At 54.8% G+C, this 20,318-nt stretch overlaps 1 protein-coding gene across 1 annotated transcript in view; it reads left to right on the top strand.

The window, feature by feature from the left end:
* Positions 1 to 19,934, top strand: part of C2CD2 (C2 calcium dependent domain containing 2) — a gene marked incomplete at its 5' end in the record, with an annotated part of 48,926 nt that extends 28,992 nt beyond the window's left edge. The window contains 8 exons of the mRNA XM_081087344.1: positions 562 to 670; positions 2,262 to 2,326; positions 3,926 to 4,050; positions 4,467 to 4,641; positions 5,386 to 5,499; positions 8,124 to 8,251; positions 10,852 to 11,170; positions 16,239 to 19,934. Coding sequence (XP_080943470.1) covers positions 562 to 670; positions 2,262 to 2,326; positions 3,926 to 4,050; positions 4,467 to 4,641; positions 5,386 to 5,499; positions 8,124 to 8,251; positions 10,852 to 11,170; positions 16,239 to 16,459 — 1,256 coding nt within the window. The 3' untranslated portion in view covers positions 16,460 to 19,934. The remainder of the gene's footprint in view (positions 1 to 561; positions 671 to 2,261; positions 2,327 to 3,925; positions 4,051 to 4,466; positions 4,642 to 5,385; positions 5,500 to 8,123; positions 8,252 to 10,851; positions 11,171 to 16,238) is intronic.
* Between the last annotated feature and the right edge of the window lie 384 nt (positions 19,935 to 20,318).

Here is a 20,318-nt window from a genome sequence, read left to right as displayed (position 1 = left end):
GGAAGAGGCTGCGTGTGGAGCAGCTGACAGCGCCAGGCGCGTGGAGAAGGGCCGGTAGAGCCCAGCGGTGGTTGGTCACACGGTGTATTCAGACTCGTTGCCGGGGGCGGGCAGCGCCTCGGAGCAGAATGAGCCGCTGGGTAGTGGAGTCCCATTACCTGGAAACACCCAGAGAAGGTTTGAAGGGAGTTGTCAGGTATGAACACCACACCCATGGTAAGTAGTCCCCAGATGTAGCCAAGTGGTGAGTCTTGTCCAGAATTGGGGACCACCTCTCTGTTGTATTCAGGTCGTCCCCTACCTCGAGGCTGTGCCTGCAGCCAGAACCGAGGGGTGAGCAGGCACTTGGGGTCAGTCCGGGCTCTGCATATCCAGTGGGGGTATAAACCCTTTAACCCCAAATGAAGTGGGGTGCTTTGAGAGTTGATAAATGATAAATGAAAGAAAGTGGGTGAGCCAAGACCTTAGGCATTTTACTTAGCCTTTCTCTGAATGCAGAAGAGTCTCAAAGCTGTTAAGAAGCAAAAGTCAAAGGCAGTGCCTGCCGTTGTGTGATTGCAGGCCCCGCTAACCTCCGCTGCCAAGTTCAGCTGAACGACCCCGTTCAGAAGCTCTCCAGCGTCCTCCCGAGAAACACTGCCGACCTCACCTGGGAAGAAGAGTTCACCTTGTGCGTGCAGCGGCTCCCGCGGGCCTGGGTTTCCATGGTGACACCTACTCAGACTGCCAACCCCTGAGATCATTCCATAGCACACAAAAATTATTTCTCATTTTTACAAAGCATATTAAGCATCTGAGGTAGCTTGAAGTCAGACATAAATTTCTTTTGGAAGGCAGATCTATTTATGCCCCAGCGATATCCAGTGACATTTAATACCCATTCCTAATGCTAAAAATCTTCATTAGAACAAGATTTATGGGCACTTCTTCAAAAGGATTTTTTAGAGAAAATCACTGAAAGTGATAAAAACCAGAAGCAGTCCCAGTAACGTCGAGGGAGAGAGCCCACTGTCTGTGCTAGAAGCACTGGTTAGCGCAATTAGATAAGATAAGGGAACGATATACAAGTGCCGACAAGAAAGAGGCAGAACTAACCATTCCCTGGAGATGATAGCATTGCATGATATGACTGCTCAGGAAAAGCAATTAAGACCACCAGAAATAATAATGGACATAAGATAGAAATAATGATGTAAAATTAATATTTCAGGAAAGTGGCTGACTACAAAAATAGAGAAATCGATCACTTTCTGATGCTTAATAGACAAGTTACAAAAAGTAATAGGAGAACATAGTCCATGTCTCATATAAAGAGCTCTTGTAAACCATTGAGGAAAAGGTGACTCCCTTTTGGAAAAGTGGGCAGAGTTTTCAAACTAGAAAAGCAAAGGCGAGAACTATAGACCGAAAAGATATTCTGCCTCAGCCATAGTGAGAGTGACGAAAAGAGATGTTTCCCACCTGCCAGGTGGCTAAGTCCTGAGAGCGAGGGTGGCCAGTGGAGTGTAAATTGGAATCGCCGTTCTGGAGGTCAGCAGTTTGTAAAAACTAAAGAAAAGCTCTTCAGTGCACGTACCTCTTGGCTGGCAGTTACGGTTTTTCTAAGTCGTGCTGAGATGCGTGTCTGAAGGTGATTGGCCAACCGGGTTATAATTATGAGATATTAAAGCAACCAACTCATTACTAAATGTTGGTTATTAAGGAATTAGCTAAGTAAAATCTCATAAGGCCAAACAGTGGAACAGACACCCATTAAACATGTTGTTGCTCTGTAGTTACTGACGTGGAAAGGTGTCTATGGTATCCTCAGTGGAAAAAAAAACAAAACAGGTTACAAAGAAGCAGTGAGGTATCTTATGTTCTGCGTTTTGTGTTTAGACAATTATATCGCTGCCCTTCGGGCGTGGTCACTCATGGCCACGTGGGGCTCTTTAAATTTCAAGTAATTAACATTAAATCCAGTTCCTCGGTGTGCACTGGCCACATTTCAAGTTTTCAAAAGCCGTATGTGGCCACCATATTTGCAGGCACCTGTATGAAATGGTATGTCCGTCATCATCAGAATGCTGGATGATTCCAGGAGACTAGGCACCAAGTCTGAAGAGCAACCATTTCTGGATAGTGAGGTTGCAGATAATCTTTATATTTTTGGTTATGTGTCTTGCAGTTTTTAAAATATTGATGATGACTAGTCCTTCCTTTAGTCAGAAAAAAGTACTATTTCAAACAATAAGGACTCACAGCTTTTTTTCTCTGCACAGTGAGTTGAACGCCAAGTCGAAGGAGTTGCACCTGCAGATTTCGGAGGATGGGCAATCCTCAGAAGGTGGGTGGCGAGCAGGTGGACGGAGGCCCTGCCCTCGTCATCCAGTGCCCTGACCAGGGCTGTGGGAAGCTGGGGAGGGCGGGAGACCCAGAAGAGGCCTGCCCCTCCCCATACCATCTGGGTCTCGCCAGGGAACGTTTGGTTGAAAGTCCATTCAGTTATTAATAAGGTACATTTTGGGAAAGAGTATATTCACATAGTTTTTTTGGTTTTTTTGTTGTTTGTTTGTTTAACAAATATCCTAAGTCTTTTATTTAACAATTCTTGGTTTAGAGAAGCAGTCCTCAACCCTCTTAGCCTCAACAGACCTTAAAAAATTTTTTGTAAATTATGATGAAATACATGTTGCAGAATTTATCATCTTAATCATGTTTTAGTGCACAGCTCAGCGGCATTAAGCGCATTCACATTGTTGTGCAACCATCACCACCATCCATCTCAGAACTCTTTCATCTTGCAAAACTGAAACTCAGTCCCCATTGAACACTGACTCCCCTCCCCCTCCCCAGCCCCTGGCATCGCCATCCTGTCTGTCTCTATGGATTTCCACTGGCTTTTCCTAGGAGAATGAGCCGTAGCAGCTCAAATTGAACACATGCTTTAGATGCAGGAAAGCAACAATTAGAGGTAAAAAAAACAACACCCATATCACCAGAGTGAATGTGGGCCTGTTATAGTTCAGTAGTGTCAATATTGATTAGATTTTCAAAAATCCCCATAAACATACCAAAATCGGGAGGGGGGAGGGGCTTACCTGTCTTAACCAGCTGAGCATCCAAGCCCTTTGCTTATCTGCTGACATGACCAAGACCCAGGGAAAGCCATCTTGCCCGTTAGCAAGAACTCAGGCGGCTGCTTGACCTGCAGTCCTGAGATGACGGGGCTGCCCCGAGGTCAGAGCTGACCCTCCCAGAGCCGGGGGCGCCCACTCGGGGCCACTGTTTATCCGGGGGCCCCACTCCTCTTGGCTCCATTGGAATTCCATCCCAGTGCAGCCGGATGGGGGACTGAAATTTCAAGCTCAAAACAAACACACACAAAAACACAACAAAGAACAACCATAGAGCCTTGACTCAGACTCACATATGCCCACTTTGCCCCGTTTCCTTTAGTATTTGTGCCCACACTTGGTCACTCTTGCTTGTGCGCGTGCTCTCTCTCTAACACGCACACACACACTCGAGGGTAAATGTGGGGGCCATCTGAGGGCAATTCTATGCATCATGGTCCCTTCACCCCTCAGTTCCTTAGGGTGTGTTACGCATAGGGCTGTTCTCACACGGCCCTGGGGCAGTTACCCGTTTCCTGAATGGACGGTGAACAGTTCTTGAATCCACCGCCAGGTTCTCATTCTTACCAGTTGGCCCGCAGCTCGTCTTCCCGGCAGCTGTTTCCCACCGCAGCGCAGGTGCGGACGTTTCCGGAAGCGTCACATCCCTTAGCCTCCTCTGCCCTTTCTGGACCCTGACATTTGTCACATGTTGTCAAGCGAGCGGGGTGGTGATCAGGAGCCGGCCTGCTTGTAGCAGCTCACCCCGGCCGTGTTGCTGTTCTGGAAACATCCGCAGCGCTCGCTCACTGCCGTGTCCTGTGTTCTAGCTCTGCTGGCGACGACGACCATCCCTTTAGATCTGTTCAAGAAGCAGCCTTCCGGGCCCCAGAGCTTTCTGCTGACCCGCGGGCCCGCGGGGGACGGCGCGGCCCTGGGCTCGGTCACCGCGGAGGTACGTGGCCAGGTTCCCACTTCGGATGAGGAGCACCTTCGTTTTTGTCCGTCAGAGCCTGGCCCTGGCTTGACCCTGAAACGAAGCTCATCCGAGAAGTCTCTGGGCTTGACCGGGAGCCTTCCTGCCCCTGAGCTGGCCGAGTGGTCCGCTCTGTGAAATACCCCCCCGAGGCCGTTTCACGAGGGCCTGACCCGGAACGGGCTGTCGGATTGTCTGTCCCTCGGCCTCTGTCCCCATCGTGGGTGCTGCCTGGCTGGGTGGGAGCACGGGACTCACCGGCTGTCAGTCCCCGGGGACCTGCGTTCATTCAAATACTAACGTCACTCATTCTGACACTAACTGAGCGACCGGGTGCCGAGGTCAGCGGGTGTCCTGGCACTGACCGCACGACCCACCAGCGGCCTTCTCCGCAGTTCTGTTACGTGGAACCCGCAGAGGCGAGATCCTGGCACACCCCTCCGCCCGTTCCTGCGGCCAAGATAGAGAAAGACCGCACGGTGATGCCCTGCGGGACTGTGGTCACCACCGTCACCGCCGTGAAAACCAAGCCTCGCTTCGACGCCGGGAGGGCGTCCCCGCTGAGCTCGGGTGAGAGGGTGGAACGGTCTCCCTGAGTCCCGGGAGGGCAGTGCCCGCCCCCGCCTGGTTATTAAGAAAATCCGTGGCACAGGGATCATGGCGATGGGCAAGCTTCTGTGTAGCTTTTTCTTTCTTTTTTTTCTTAGAAAATTATCTTCCTACTTTGTCAAATGAATGACAACCTTGTAGTCTATTCCGAAGCTAAGATTGAGACTCTGGATGAAAGAGCCAGTTAACGTAGTAACTCCGTTACGGGCACGGGGGCACCACGCTCTCTGGAACGCTGGGTGCACGCGGTCAGTGTGCAGTTTCTTACATTAAGGTTGTGGGTTAGAACGCTTGATGGGCAGTCGTTTCAGATGCAGCGGAATTCCGCGCCTGTCCCCACAGCCACGGCCTGGGAGACACTTGTATGATTATTATTTATTTTAATTTATACGGTGTTTCTGCTTATACTGAGGTACCATCTTCCCAGCGCAGACTGCTTTGGATTCTGTTCTCGAATGCAAAACAGAACGTGAAACTCCCCCTCAGTGAAAGCATTTCTGAACTTTTATTTAAACCTGAGCCTCCAGCACCCCTTTTTGGTAACCCGACCCCCCAAAAAAGAGAAAAGAATAAGAGATCGTTAAGCAGTCTTGAGGTTTGGCCGTGCCTTCGCCAACGACATGAGAACGAGTTGACATGAGGTGTGATCTCACGTCCCGGTAATGGGTGCAGGAGCCGTGTGGTAACCAGCGTTTGTCCCTGCAGAGTCTCCGCTGCGGACGCCCGTCAAGGTGCGGGTGATCGAGAAGGACATCTCCGTCCAAGCCGTCTCCTGCCACAGCCCTCCCGTCAGCAAAACCCTGTCTTCTTCAGACACAGGTAACACCTGTGGCCTCCCTCACCCCTCTGGCTCCTCCCTCTGCCCCTCCGGCTCCTCCCTCTGCCCCTCCGGGCTCCTCCCTCTGTCCCTCCGGGCTCCTCCCTCTGCCCCTCTGGCTCCTCCCTCTGCCCCTCTGGCTCCTCCCTCTGCTCCTCTGGCTCCTCCCTCTGCTCCTCTGGCTCCTCCCTCTGCTCCTCTGGGCTCCTCCCTCTGCCCCTCTGGCTCCTCCCTCTGCCCCTCTTGGCTCCTCCCTCTGCCCCTCTGGCTCCTCCCTCTGCCCCTCTGGGCTCCTCCCTCTGCCCCTCTGGCTCCTCCCTCTGCCCCTCTGGGCTCCTCCCTCTGCCCCTCTGGCTCCTCCCTCTGCCCCTCTGGGCTCCTCCCTCTGCCCCTCTGGCTCCTCCCTCTGCCCCTCTGGCTCCTCCCTCTGCCCCTCTGGCTCCTCGCTCTGCTCCTCTGGGCTCCTCCCTCTGCCCCTCTGGCTCCTCCCTCTGCCCCTCTTGGCTCCTCCTCTGCTCCTCTGGCTCCTCCCTCTGCCCCTCTGGCTCCTCCCTCTGCCCCTCTTGGCTCCTCCCTCTGCCCCTCTGGCTCCTCCCTCTGCCCCTCTGGGCTCCTCCCTCTGCCCCTCTGGCTCCTCCCTCTGCCCCTCTGGCTCCTCCCTCTGCCCCTCTGGCTCCTCCCTCTGCCCCTCTGGCTCCTCCCTCAGCCCCTCTGGCTCCTCCCTCTGCCCCTCTGGGCTCCTCCCTCTGCCCCTCTGGCTCCTCCCTCTGCCCCTCTGGCTCCTCCCTCTGCCCCTCTGGGCTCCTCCCTCTGCCCCTCTGGCTCCTCCCTCAGCCTTGTCCCTGATGAGGGGAGCATTCTTTGGGGAGTTTGGGGAAGTTCTTTTGAGTAATAAGTTAAGAACTGGGAAAAGAGGGAAATCGGAGACCAGGAAGGGTGAGCACCCTGCTGTAGTTAAGGAGACGCTGTAACAAAATGAACGTAGAACCCAGCTCCGGCCTCCCTTTATAAAATTCCTGAACATTCTTTTTTCTCTGGTTCGACATACGAGCTATGTGACTGTCGTGAAGTCAGTAGGACTCGCGACGTAACCGTAAAGCCAACTTCGGTTTGGCCTCCAGCTGTCCCGCGAACCTGTTGGGCAGGAGTTGTCTTCCCCCAGAAGCCTGGCTGCCAGTTTCCCATTTTTAGGGCCACTTTCATAATGACCTTGGAGAGGCGTGTGACTGTCTCTAAATCACAGCACCACCTAAATGTGGAGTTCAACGTACACCCTTGGCTCCTGGGGCCTGCGGGCGGAGGAGGGGCAGTGGGCAGCTGTCTTCGGGCTCCGCTCCCCATTCCTGAGTCTGTTTCTGATCTTGCCAAGCTCAGGGCTGGGGCAAGGAGGAGCAGGTGGGCTTGGGGGAGCGGTGGGTCTCCCTGGACGGGTGCTGTCTTCGGAGGTTCTGTACCCTCTCAGCCGGGGCGCGTCGAAAACGGTCTCCGTCCCTGTGGGAGTTTTCGTGATTCCCACGCAGCCCTGCAGGGTCCCCCAGCCCCGCTCCCATCCTGTCCTTTGGAGTCACTGGGAGTCACGGCACCGCTCTCTCCTAAAGCCCCTCCCAGGCCCTCCTCCTGGCCCTCCTGGCCCCTCACCATGGGGCATGGCCAGGCAGTTCTGCTGTGCTCGTCCTGTCACCACAGCCTTTGAAATGGAGCACCTGTCGCCTGCAGGCCACGGCCGAAACTGAGATGAGAAAACTTGCTTTTACATCAGGAACGGGGAACCTTTCTTCTGCCAAGGGCCATGGGATATTTGTAATATCATTCGTGTAATTAACTCAGCCCTCCGGCCTTGGAGGGCCAGACCGAGTGATTTTGCAGGCGGCCCTCGGGCCCAGAAGTCCCCACCCCTGTTTTACATCCTGCTTCTGTGACATTTTGTCATTTTAATCTTCCTTTAGCAGAACGAGGGCTGGGCATCCCGCTCTGCCGCTGACCTGGCTGCTGGCCATTTCCCCGCTTCTCAATCGAGGGTTTAGAAGTGCCCACTCCAGGGCCTGGGGGACAGTTGAATGAAATACCGTGCACTGAGCCCGTGCTGGCGCCTGGCGTCTGGAGCGTCCCCAGAGGCTGCCCGTGTGTGGCACTGGCCGTGGGAAGGGGCTGCTAGTGTGCCCTGGCCCCTCAGCCTGACACTAGCCTGTGGTCGCCAGTCTCGCCAGAGACGGGGAGTGACCGCACTGCCCCTCAAAGGTCCAGGCCCCCGAAAGGTTAGAGGTCTTTTCAGTGGTTCTCAACCTTCTGGCCCTTTCAATACAGTTCCTCATGTTGTGACCCAACCATAGAATTATTTTCGTGGCTACTTCATAACTGTGATGTTGCTGCTGTTATGAATCATCATGTAAATGTCTGATAGGCAGGATGGCCTTGGGCGACCCCTGTGAAAGGGTCGTTCGACGGCCAGAGGGGTCGCGACCCACAGGTTGAGAACCGCTGGTCTACCTGCTCTCATGTCTTCCATCATCTTGATCGCGGAGCAGCTCGCACACAAATGCACCCGTGGACCCTTCCGTGAGTGTCACTCAGAGTCAGGGGCCCTCTGAGGGGCCACAGAGGCGTCACCGCTGCCCTCCCCCCGCAGAACTGCTGGTGTTGAACGGCTCGGATCCTGTGGCCGAGGTCGCCATCCGGCAGCTCAGCGAGTCTTCGAAGCTGAAGCTGAAGTCGCCGCGGAAGAGGAGCACCATCATCATATCAGGGATCTCCAAGGTGCGCCCGCGGGCTGGCGTTGTCCTGGCGTTGTCCTGGCATTGTCCAGGCGTTGTCCGGGCGTTGTCCGGGCGTTGTCCGGGCGTTGTCCTGGCGTTGTCCGGGCGTTGTCCTGGCGTTGTCCTGGCGTTGTCCTGGCATTGTCCGGGCGTTGTCCTGGCGTTGTCCTGGCGTTGTCCTGGCGTTGTCCGGGCGTTGTCCGGGCGTTGTCCTGGCGTTGTCCTGGCGTTGTCCGGGCGTTGTCCTGGCGTTGTCCTGGCGTTGTCTGGGCGTTGTCCTGGCGTTGTCCGGGCGTTGTCCTGGCGTTGTCCTGGCGTTGTCCGGGCGTTGTCCAGGCGTTGTCCAGGCGTTGTCCTGGCGTTGTCCTGGCATTGTCCAGGCGTTGTCCGGGCGTTGTCCTGGCGTTGTCCTGGCATTGTCCAGGCATTGTCCTGGCGTTGTCCTGGCGTTGTCTTGGCGTTGTCCGCTGTCCCTCCCTCGTGGGAGCTGGCCGAGCCCCTGATCGATGTTTACAAATGTCCGTGTTTACAAATGTCAGGCTGGGCCCCTCTCCCTGCACGGGGGTGGCTCTGGCATGTCATTCTCGCCGCTCGCCCTGTTGATGAAGGAAACCTGGCCGTTTCCGACCGGGGTGCTGTGGCTGGTGAGAGGTCGGTGAATCGTTTGAAGAAAAGTTATTGAAAGAGAAAGGCTGGCGTGAGGTCAGGCTCCCCCTGGGGACGGCACCTCCACCCTTATCCCCGCTGGGTTATGGGAGCTCTCACTTTCCACGTTACACATTTCCAAGCCACGTCAACGTTTCGCAATGAGTGTTGCGCCTTTTGCGCTCAGAGGCGTGGAGCTTGTTTTTAAACATGTTCCGATCCCCTTCTTTCTGCTGCCCTGTGACAGCATGTCCCGAGCAGATGGTGGGCGCCAGGCAGACCAGGCTGCTGGAGAGGCCAGTCTCCCCCCCACCTCCCCGCCCCCCCCCCCGCTCCCCCGCCCCCCCCCCAGCAAGGGGCCATGCGGTGGTCCTGATGCTTTTCTAACATTTCAGAATGGACAAGGGGAATGTGAGCAATGGAGGAGGGAGAGCTGGGAGATGCGATGGTGGGAGGGACCAGGGAGGAGGAATTGTTGAACCCTGAGGGCAAGGTGATTCTTTGAGGGCACCCGAGGGTGGGACAGGAGGCCCTGCACTCTCAGCTACGAGGAGAGAGGCCAGAATGGGTCACGGGAGGTGCCAGAGGTGAGTCACCATTAAACTCAGGGCCTGGTGGCCGGTGCCCAAGGCCCAGCAGGCACAGCTGGCCGGAGGCCTCAGCAGCATCACCCAAGAGCAGGCCAGGCCTCTCTGGTTCCTGCGTGCACTTCCAGCAACAGCCAGCAGGCGGCGATGGCGTCTCTGGAAGCTCCCTGACCCCGGGGTGGTTTTTGTTTTGTTTTGTTGAAGTTAGGGGTACATGTGAATGAAATAAGGATGAGACTTTGATCATCTCCCCTAATTATTTTAGATTATTAGGAACTCATGCATCTTAACATTTGACACAGTTATTATTTGCTCACATTGTCCGACCGCGAGTCAGTGGGCACTTCCGCAAGCCAGCACTTGAACCAGAAAGTGCAGTTGGTCACTGTCACCGAGCAGACGCGCCTGTGCACCTGCTCCCCGATCAGAACCACAGACCAGCCCCACGGAGCCCATGTCCCCCCATAGTCACTTCCCACCCTCGAAAGAGACACGTTCCGGACTCCCAGCCCAGGTTAGTGTAGCACCTACACAGGCTTTACGCACGTGTAATTCTTAGGGTACACGGTGCATAGCAATTCGTTTCTATGTTCAGGAAACCTAAAAGTGCTGTAGGAACAAAGATTCCAAGACGGACTGAATCTGGGGCTCCGGGGTCACCCTGTGGCCTCCCCCGAGACTCACAAGGACAAGCTCTCTCTTCCACCTCACCTCTGGGTTCCCACGGGCGCCCAGCCGGCCTGTCTGCTGGGGCAGGGATGTCACCTCCCCCCGACCCCTTCCAAGTTCCCAACTCGGGCTGTGCCCCTTTGCAGTGATGAGTTTTGGCCCCCCGACATGCAGCTGCCCGCTGCCTATATATATATATATATATATATATATATATATATGTATATATATATATATACACACACACACACACACACACACACATATATACATACACACACATACATACATATATACACACACACATATACATACATATATTTGTAATATTCAGTTCTTTTTCTATTTAATTTTTAAAAATTCTCACTTAGGACATGCTTAGAGAGAGGGGGAGAGAGAGAGAGAGAGAGAGAGAGAGAGAGAGAGAGAGAGAGAGACAGGCATCGGTCGGTTGCCTTGTGTGTGCTCCCTGACAGGGGATTAAACCCACAACCCAGGTATGTGCCCTGACGGAATCGAACCAGCAACCTTCCGGTGCATGGGGACGACAGCCACTCTGGCCGGCACAGCCGCCATGCTAAAGGAGCTGCCTCTGGGGGGTCGGGCCTCTGACACTTGGAAATTAGTCAGGCTGTTTGGACTAATTTCCGCGTGTCCTTTAACCTTCCCTCGCACTGACTTTCTCTCTCTCCCCGGACAGACCTCTCTGTCTCAGGACAATGACGCTGCCCTGATGCTGGACTATGCGGCCTCCATGGACAGCAACTGCCAGGAGGGCACCCCGTCCCAGCCGGAGGCGGCCGTGGCCTCTGCCCCGCCCGAGGAGGAGGAGGAGGCGGCCTCAGCCCAGGCCTCGCCGGCCCCGGAGCCCCAGGACTGCGAGCTGGCCTCCTGGGACTCGGAGAAGGAGTCGCAGGCCGAGGTGTGGGACGGCCACGCCCCGCTGGACCCCGAGGGGGATGAGCTGTCGGAGAGCTCCCTGAGTGTCTGGGAGCCGGGGGCCCCCAAAAAGCATAGAGGTACGTGACCCTGCACCCCTGCCACCGACCGCCGATGGCTTTGCCCCTATGCTCGTTTCCAAGCTTCTGGCTCTCCTTGTCTGCGTTCCTTCCCTTCCCTGCCAGCCATCCCACCCCGGGGCTGAAGGTCTGAACTCACCTGGGCAGGGGTGCAGGGCGGGGCCTCAGAGTCCCTCTGAATGATGGTGGGGTTCATGCTCGGAGGGACCCCTCCTCTGTCTGCCCCACCCCCCAGAACAGAAGGAAACCAGGCAGAGACAGGGCTCGCCTAAGTGTGGAGCTCAGCATCTCTGTCATTGGTGCCTCTCAGACGGCCCTCCCACCAAGACCAAACCACACCTCCCGGTGGAACCTAACACCCCGGAGAGAAGCTTCCCAGAAAGGGAACCATCAACTTAGTGCGTGTCCTGTCCGAGGAGGTGATCACTTCATTAGTGACCGCGCCTCCCTTAGCTCTCAGCCAGGGCTCTAATGTGGGAATTTCTCCCGGTGCCGGTGCGGGCACTTCAGACGACAGGGACGGGAGGGGACTTGCAGAGGGAGTGGAGTCTGGGCCTGGGGCCAGTTCCAGATGCGACTTCAGGACGCGCTGAGGCTCAGCTTCCTCCTGGTCACCGGGGATGTGCCCGCCACTCTGCCCTCCTCCCTCCAAACCCTGCCCGCCAGGCAGGAGGGAGGCCCGGTGAGGAGGACGCACGGGACCTGAGCCGAGCTGGCGAGGCGGGTGTGACTGGGGAAGTCCTCGGCCCCGAGTGTGTAGACGGCAGGAAATGCCAGGCGGGAGCCTGGTCGGCTGTCCGGCCTCGGCCTCTCTGTCCTGTGGCTCCTGGTGCTCAGACGGGCGGGTGTGCCGGGGACATTAGCCGTGTCGGGGACAGTTTCCACTGTCACAGTGAGAGTGGGTGCTGCTGGCTCAGGGGTGCTCAGCAGCCTGCCGTGCTCAGGACAACCCCAGCCGCACCCGTGGCCCCGGGTCCGGGGTGGGCACCCACGATGGGGCGTCTGTGTCCATCCTCACCATCCCTCCCATTCGCTTCATGCCTCTCCCGGGAGCCACCCTCTAGCCGGGCCATAGATGGGAGGAGCTGAAAGTTAGGAGAAGAGAGAAAGGAGGCGGTTCCTGGTGTCTAGACCCTGTGATGAAGGCCTGCGGGCCTCCATTCGCTCGCTGGCTGGTCTGGGTGCGTCATCCGTGGACCGAGTCTTGTGCTGGAGTGACTTGGGAAGCTGTGGTCTGTGCACTGACCTCTGGGCTGGGTTTGGGACAGGGCAGCACCCCTGCTCTGGCCTGGTCTTTGTCCAGGGCCCGGGCAGCCCCAGGAGCTCACCTGGCTCGAGGCAGGCAGGTGGGCAGCCCCTTCCCTCCCTTCATTTCCACCCTCAGAACCCAGACCTCCCACCCCGCCGCCTGGGTCACTCCGAAAGGCCAGCCTCGCTGACCCAGGTCCATTCCCAGACCCTGATCCTCCTTTCCCCTCCCCCCCTCCCCTTGGGTTTCCATCCCTGCTGTGTGTGGCCCTCCCGCTCCTTTCCCGCCACCAGCCAGGTGGCTGACACCCTCCAAAAGGCGCTTTTGGGGACCAAGGTGCCAGGCAGGTGTGGGGCCCCCACTTCCAGCTCTTGCTCTGAGCGCCACCGAGGTTGGCATTTGGGGCGGCTGCGAGGATGTGGAGCCTGGGGCCCTGCAGACGGGCTTTCAAGGGACAGACAGGGCGAGGATTGAAAGCTGCTCTCGGTCCCAGTGCTCAAAGCGATTGGCACTCGGCCCCTCGGAGATGGTGTCAGGCCCTCGATGTTTCCCTGATACGGGGGCCACATCCTTGCTGTTTTCCACCAAAATGTTTTGAAATGGGGATATAGGGAGCGGGCCTAAAGCTTATTGTTTTGGCGTAAGAGCCCGTATCTTCTGGGGTAGCAAGGAGCTCTGTGCTAGGTCTCCGAGCGTGGCTGTGTGTGCAGAATCCTGGGGCCTGCCGTTTGCAAATGTGACGCTGCAGGCAATACAGGAAAGTTACTCCCCAAAGTCGGGCTTATGTTGAGCTCACCCCGTGTTGACGTGGCTGCACGGCAATGGGAATGTACTTCCCACGCCTGACCCGGGCCCTGGCAACGGCCGAGGTGGTCGAGTGTATGTTGCGTGTGTTTTACCGCAGCGAACACAAACGTGTGATAAGCACACACAGGCTTGCGAGCGCCCTGCCCAGTGACTCGCGCGTGTGTGTCATGTCAGCGCTTCAGCACTCACCGTCTCTCGTTCTCATTTTGCTCTCGCATGCTTGCTACCTCCTCTCCACCTCGTGCTCATTCCCTTTTACTAAGAGGATCGCTGTGCCAACCAGAATTAATTGCCTGCACAGTAAGTTGTCTTTGTCTTACATGTATTTTAAAACGTAGCCTTGCTATGGCTGTAACATAGCAGGGACCCATCCCTTCCCTTCCTTTCCCCCTACATTTCTAGTTTTACTTCCCCGGGTGCTAGTTCACCTCCCTGCTCGGTTAGTGTAGCGCCTTTGTCTCAGCCAATCTGGGGGGGGTGGGGGTCATGTCTCTGTTACCTGTTGGGCCCAAACAACCTCGTGCACACAGACTGGCCCCTAACTTCCTCCAGGTCTAAGGAGCGGTCACTGACACCTGGGCAGTGTGGCTCAGTGGTTGAGCGTTGACCCAGGCACCAAGAGGTCATCAGTTCAATTCCCAGTCAGAACACATGCCCAGGTTGCGGCCTCCATCCCCAGCAGGGGGCGTGCAGGAGGCAGCCAATGGATGTTGGTATCTCTCTCTCTCTCTCAATAAAAAAAACCACACATTTTTTTTTAAAAAAGCAGCCACCGAGATACCCAGACCGTCCGTGGTCAGCCGGAAGCCCACGCTGCCCTTTGGGCAGCAGACTGTGGTTTGTAAGGTTGCTTTGGTCAGTTTTCCTTCCTGTTAGGGTTTCAGACAAATTCTGCAATGAGCTATTTATGTCTGTTAAACTCTGGAAACACAGGCATATATTTATTCAAGCTGTAACTTAGAAAAAATGTTAAAATCCCTTCATATATTGTTTATTCTTCAGTCTTTAACTTTGCTAGAACCAGGGAAAGATTTTGTTCCCTTCTTCCTGTCCCCCTTTACAGTTTTGGTTATTTGCCTCAAATTTCACATAACGTGGCTCCCAGTTTTACCCTCGGGAGTCGTTAAGGTGGTGGGTGAGCCTTGTTCTTGCCTGTTGGGTGGAGCAGGCAGCAGGGATAAGGGAGTTAGGTTTGGAAAGCCCACCAGCCCGGCTCCTCTCCAGACTCTGGGCCCAGAATCAGGTGCCGTGTACCAGGCTATTAGGCATCGTTGGTCAGGGTTCTCGGAGCACCAGAGCCAATAGGCTCCATACCAGGGAATGGGCTCAGTGACTCTGGGGGCTGACGGGTCGGAAATTGAAGGAGGGAGACGCAGTAGGAGCTGACGAGGGTCTGGAGGCAGAATTTCTTTTCTCCGGGAAACCTTGGGTTTTGCTCTTTAGGCATTTAGTGGATTGGGTGGAGCCCATCCACAGTACAGGGTCATCTTCAGTTCAGGCCACTGGGGTGTCTGTGCCCCCATGCCCACCACGTGCCTCCACAGCCACACCCAGGCCAGGTTTGATGGGATCCCCTGACACAGAAAACTGACCGCACAGGAGCGCGAGCCAAGGCAGCTCCATTTAGTATTCCTCCCTGCTGAGGGGCTTGCTATGCTATGGCAACTAACCCCTTACCAGAGTGTTGTTCTAAGAGAGTCCACATGAGGGTGCTATAGTGACTAAGCCTTCCCAGGGTGTTGTTCTAAGAGAGTCCACACAAGGGCACTATGGCAACTAATCCCTTACTAGGTTGCTGTTCCAAGATTGTCCACAAGATTGTGCTGTCATGACTAGTCCCTTATTAGACTGCTGTTCCCAGTGCACCCACAAGAGGGCGCTACGGGGACCAATCCTTGCCAGGGTGCTGTTCCAAGAGAGTCCACATGAGGGCACTATGGCAACTAATCCCTTACTAAGGTGCTGTTCCCAGAGTGTCCACAAGAGGGTGCTATGGCGATTATTTCCTTACTAGGGTGCTGCACCCATCGTGTCCACAAGGTGGCGCTGTCATGACATCCCTTTCTAGGGTTCTGTTCCCAGAGTGTCCACCAAAGAGCTCCATCGCAACTAATCCCTTACCAGGGTGCTGTGCCCAGAGTGTCCACAAGAGAGCGCTATAGTGACTAAGCCTTCATGGGGTGCTGTTCCAAGAGTGTCCACACGAGGGCACTGTGGCAATAATCCCTTACTAGAGTGCTGTTCCCAGAGTATCCACAAGAGGGCACTAAGGTGATTAATGCCTTGCTAGGGGCATAGTGGGTATTTTTGTGAGTCTTGGCTGTTGAAGAACTTGTCAGACCTGTCTATCAGGAAAAGAGTGAATTGCCAAATTATCCATAAAGCTCCCTCTGTGATCTGCAGGTCTGTCTTCTTTCAAAGTCACTAACACCTCCATGAGTGGTAATGAACTTCACAGACTCGCTGGACAGGCTCCCTGACCTTGCTGGGCCTTGGTTAATGGGATGTTAAGCTAATTTGTGAAAGGGTAAGATTAGTGAGTTCTGTTGCCGTGTTAGCTTGCATTTGATCTTTAAGGAATCCTTGCTGTTGAAATTATTTGTGCTGCTGCTAATTTTTTTTCATTGCATATTCCACTCCCTATTACATACAGATTGGTTGAACCATACCAAATCAGGGGGTAGGGGGCTGGGGGACCCCAGTGGCCAAGGCCAGGACAGGCTGCTGCCATCTGGTTAGAGTCAATGATAGAAATCCCTGCCCTGGCATGGATACCAGGTGATAGTCCAGCTCACTGCTTGTACTTTCATAATCCTCCTTTCAGTTCATCTTGTGTTTTGCACAAGCCAGACGCCAGCCGTTTTCTCACGCAAACAGCGGTGCTCCTGGAGTAATGAGCTGCTTGTTAGAGTCATTCGCATCTCCTCTTTTCTTTTTCAACTTGGCCCCGTCCCTCCAGGGTTCCTCTCGTCCACAGCCCCGCTGACCAGCCCCTGTGCTTTGCTCTTCCAGGAGGCATTTTAAGGAGAGGTGCAAAGCTCTTCTTCCGCCGGCGGCATCAGCAGAAGGACCCCAGCCTGAGCCAGTCCCACAACGACCTGGTGTTCCTCCAGCAGCCGGAGGGGGCGCGGAGGAAGGGGGCCACGCTCTCCAGGATCCTCAACAAGAAGCTGCTGTCCAAGCACAGAAGCAAGATTGCCATGAACGGCGCCCCCAGGGACCCCGGGGTGTAGGCCCAGGTGGGCGGCCTCCTTCGTGGCGATGCTGGAGATGTGGGCCCGCCAGGACGGAGTGGGATGCCAGCAGGCTGGTCTAGCTGGGGTTTTCCCGGCAGTGTCGTTTTTTGAAGGGGAAGAAAAGTCTGAGATTTCCCCAGAGAGAACTGACCGAACCTGTTTACCACCTGATGCCAGAGGAGAGGGGGGACTCCGCCAGGCGGCTGAAGTTCAATGTCGGAAGGAGATTTCCATTATGAACTGGAGAACACACTGCAGTGGGTGTGGACGGGCCAGGCTGGGGCCCCAGTTTCACCCACGCGCTGCTCCAACGGGTATTGTTTGGGGTCCACGCCTGGACCGCGTCACAAGGAGCAGACGACCCTCTGTGCTGTCACTGCGAACGACGCATAGGTGACCTCTTCTGCTGGCTGCTCAGGATAGAACAGTGCAGCGGGCCCCGGGGCCAGAGGTGGGCACAGGCAGATTTGGGTGAATAGAGAAATTACGATAGGAATGGAAACACTAGGACAAATGTGGGAAGACATTTGCCTTTGCTATTAGCCATAGAACTTGAAAAATTATGCAAATACTAAATATATCCTATGCATATTATGCTGAACACTTTTCTAAGTGTACGTTGAGCCTATTTACAAGTGGGAGATATATAAATTCTTATATGGTTTTTACACTTTCTCTAGTGTCCAAAGCTCTAACGGTGGACTTTCCCCCTGTCTGGCTCACACGAAACGGGTGCAGCGCGCCTCTCCAATGCACTTAGGAGCAGTAAGTGACAGCCGAGAGAACGTGGTACCCACGCACATACCTGGATTTTCTCTCGTCCGACGTTGGTTTGCCAAATATTGCCAGTAGCTGAAACAAAGTACTTTTTGGGCAAAAGAGGAAATTATTTTATGTCTCAGGTGTGAGTCTTAGGAAGGGAAGTTTAGTGAAACACGGGCCAGGCTTGCATCCGATTCCTTCCAGGAGCTCGTCTGAATTCTACTGTGAACAGTCTTGGCAGACTTTGGGGGGAAGGTGTGTTTTTATTTCCAGTGGATCAAACGATAAGCTTGCTATACAACTTCAATATCCTCCGTGACTTTCCAAGCACGTCCCACGGCAGGAGCCACTTGGGTTCAGTCACAGTTGTCACGCTGCTCCACTCCTGAAAGTGCCACTTGCGGGAAACGGGCTCGTTAACAGGAGTCGTCGTCAGCGTGAAGGGTGCTGACGGCTCAATCAGAGTCATTTCCCCCCAGTGAGCTGTAAAAGGCTGTTAGGAAAACTCAGCCTCTGTCACGGATGTGAGTTTGGGGGGACTCCTTTGTACAGACACTTCTGTTAATCCTCAAACATCTATTTCAGGGGTAAGAGAGCACTTGATGAGCTAAAACCTTTCTAAAACCAAAATTATAGAATCCTTTCCTTCCTTTATTTGGAGGGAGGAATTGGAAGACTGCATTAAGAATTTCACTTTAAAATGCATATTTAAAAATTCTTAGGTGTCCCAGCAATCAAGGGACTGTAAAGTGACTTTTTTTTTTAACCATACTTTGTTTTTAAAGATGATATTCCAATTTTAATCATTGTAAAGTAGCACCTGTCATTATGAAATACATGAATTCCAAACTCATCCCCAGGGTCAGCAACCACTACAGGCCTTTTTGGGACCGAGGGTCGCTTTAACGTTGTTTTGCTTGAAGGATTCCTGTCCTCTCTCATGGTAAGCGGACATGGAACACGCACGAATTAATTCTAAGGGGACCGAAGTGTGAGAAGATGACACCGGTCAGAAGTTCTTAGTACTGTTCCGTGTTTAAGTTTGGAATTGAGAGGGACTCAGTCAGCTCCAGTGTGAAGGTATCAGAGTTTTAGACTGAGTTTTTCTCGCTCTCAAAAATCAAAACACAACCACAACGTTTTAGCCAATGCCGTTCCCAGATCGGCCCCAGGAGCACCCTGTCCACTGTTCACTGTCCTCGCCAAGGGCTCCGCTTCCTCAACTTCCTCGTGACTTGAAACCTCTCCGGGCTCCTGGGAAGGTGCCCGGCGGGCCGGCTCCCTCTCACCCTCGTGCGTGAAGCGAGTGAGTGGACACGGAAGAGAGCGCGTCGTCATGGAGGTCCACGTTTCTTCGTGTCTGCTGGGTACACGTGAGACCTCTGTCCTGAGTCTGATCCAGGAGCCCGTCCTCCAGGCGCACACACTGGTCGCCATCCTGGCCTTTCCTGACGTTCCAGAGGAGGCGAATGTAGCGGGAACAGAAGGAGAGATGCTGTCAGGTGGCCCCGCGAGGCAGGGCTGTGTCTATACTGTGAATGTTTCCTTCCCGAGCTGTGTATCCGGGTTCGTTTCTTAAAGGTGTTGGGTATTTATGTTAAAGTCAATGTCACTAAGGTGTAATACCAATTACGATTACACACCGGATACAAAACACACTAATTTGTGAGTCACCGATCCCCTTACCCTTTTCACACGCTTTCGTGGCGTGAGGGCTCGAGTTTTGGTTTTGATGAAATTTTTTCAGAGTGATTCCTCATGAACACTCATCGGTCCGGTCCATCTGGACCCGGAGCACACGCTGGTTTTAACACGCTGGCTACGCTTCCGCGCTTTGCGGAAGGACCCCCCTGTGGTCTTTGTGGAGGAAGGAGATGGAGTTTGCGCGGGCTTTAATGTGGCATTAACGAAAGTATCCCTCTCGCTGTTCTGTTCAAAACCCGCTGTGAGGGAGGTTTAGACAGAGACTTCACTTAGATCCAGGCTCAAGTTGAAGTTCAAAGCCAGCCCCGGGTTCCTGGGGATGGCCGCCAGGCCAGGCGCAGCCAGCCAATCACAAATTAGAAGCCTGCCCAGATTGTGATGGTGCTTCTGGCCACATGGGGAGCAGAGTCGCAAATCTTGAGCAGGAGAGGAAGGTGAATGTGCACTGCTGCCGCCCAGGGCGATGTCCCTGAGTAATAGTCTCTCGGCCCTGGGAACCTCACCGTACAAGCTGGTGGGCACTGGGGGTCAGGACGCTTACCTCTGCCAGGTGGCAAGCAGACCCCGATGCCACTGCCCAACCCGCCAGGCTGGGTACCAAAGCGAGGGGCACAGGGCCCCGCCCGCTAAGACCTGCACAGCAGACTCGGGTCCCCTGGGTCCTTTCCCGAGCATCCCTCCTTCCCGTGTGAGGAGGCACCTGCCCAGCCCGCCAGCTTCCCACCGTTGGGAAAGTACCATTTATAACAGAGGCTTGTGCTTTTGTTGCCCGATGTCACACTGAAGTTACATTTTAAAACGGGAGAAAACAAGAGGTTTTCTAGGTGTGTGGAAAGGGCTGGCTTGCCCGCTGGTTGATGAATTTGCAAGACGATGATTGTATTCCTTGGTAGCACTTTAGAACCCGGTTCCAGGCCCGCGCCAGCCGTGCAGTGGGTTCATCTGGAGAAGATGTGGCTGGGACATGGGTGCTCTTTAAAGAAATAAACGTGCACATGGAACACGGAAATCTGAGGGTTTTTTTGCCGAGACCGTGAGCTCCCGCGTTTCTCTGAGCGGTCCAGCACCCGGCCTTGGTTGTGTCGGCGCCTCAGCCATGACCGTGACCGCACGCGACCGGCAGTCAGCTGGCGGGAGGAGGGAGGTATCCTCCTCGCTGGGCTCCTGCCCCGGCAGCGGCGGTGAAGGCTAACACACTTACTAGAAGGAAACGTTTGCAGTGAACTCTCGGGTCATGGTGAATTGTGGGGGCCACGTGGCCTGGTCCCCCAGCAGCGAAACCTGGCGCGAAGTGGCTGTGGGACCCTTGGTGACCCCCCCAGACCTGAGGGGTGCTGTCCCCTTGGAGTGGAAGCTTTTACCCCTGCATTGGCCCTCCTGTCAGCCCAGG

The sequence above is a fragment of the Myotis nattereri genome (assembly GCF_964212035.1).
Source record: "Myotis nattereri genome assembly, chromosome: 3".
Lineage (NCBI taxonomy): Eukaryota > Metazoa > Chordata > Mammalia > Chiroptera > Vespertilionidae > Myotis > Myotis nattereri.
Note: the sequence above shows the minus strand (reverse complement) of the source record. Positions and strands in the feature narration are given on the sequence as shown.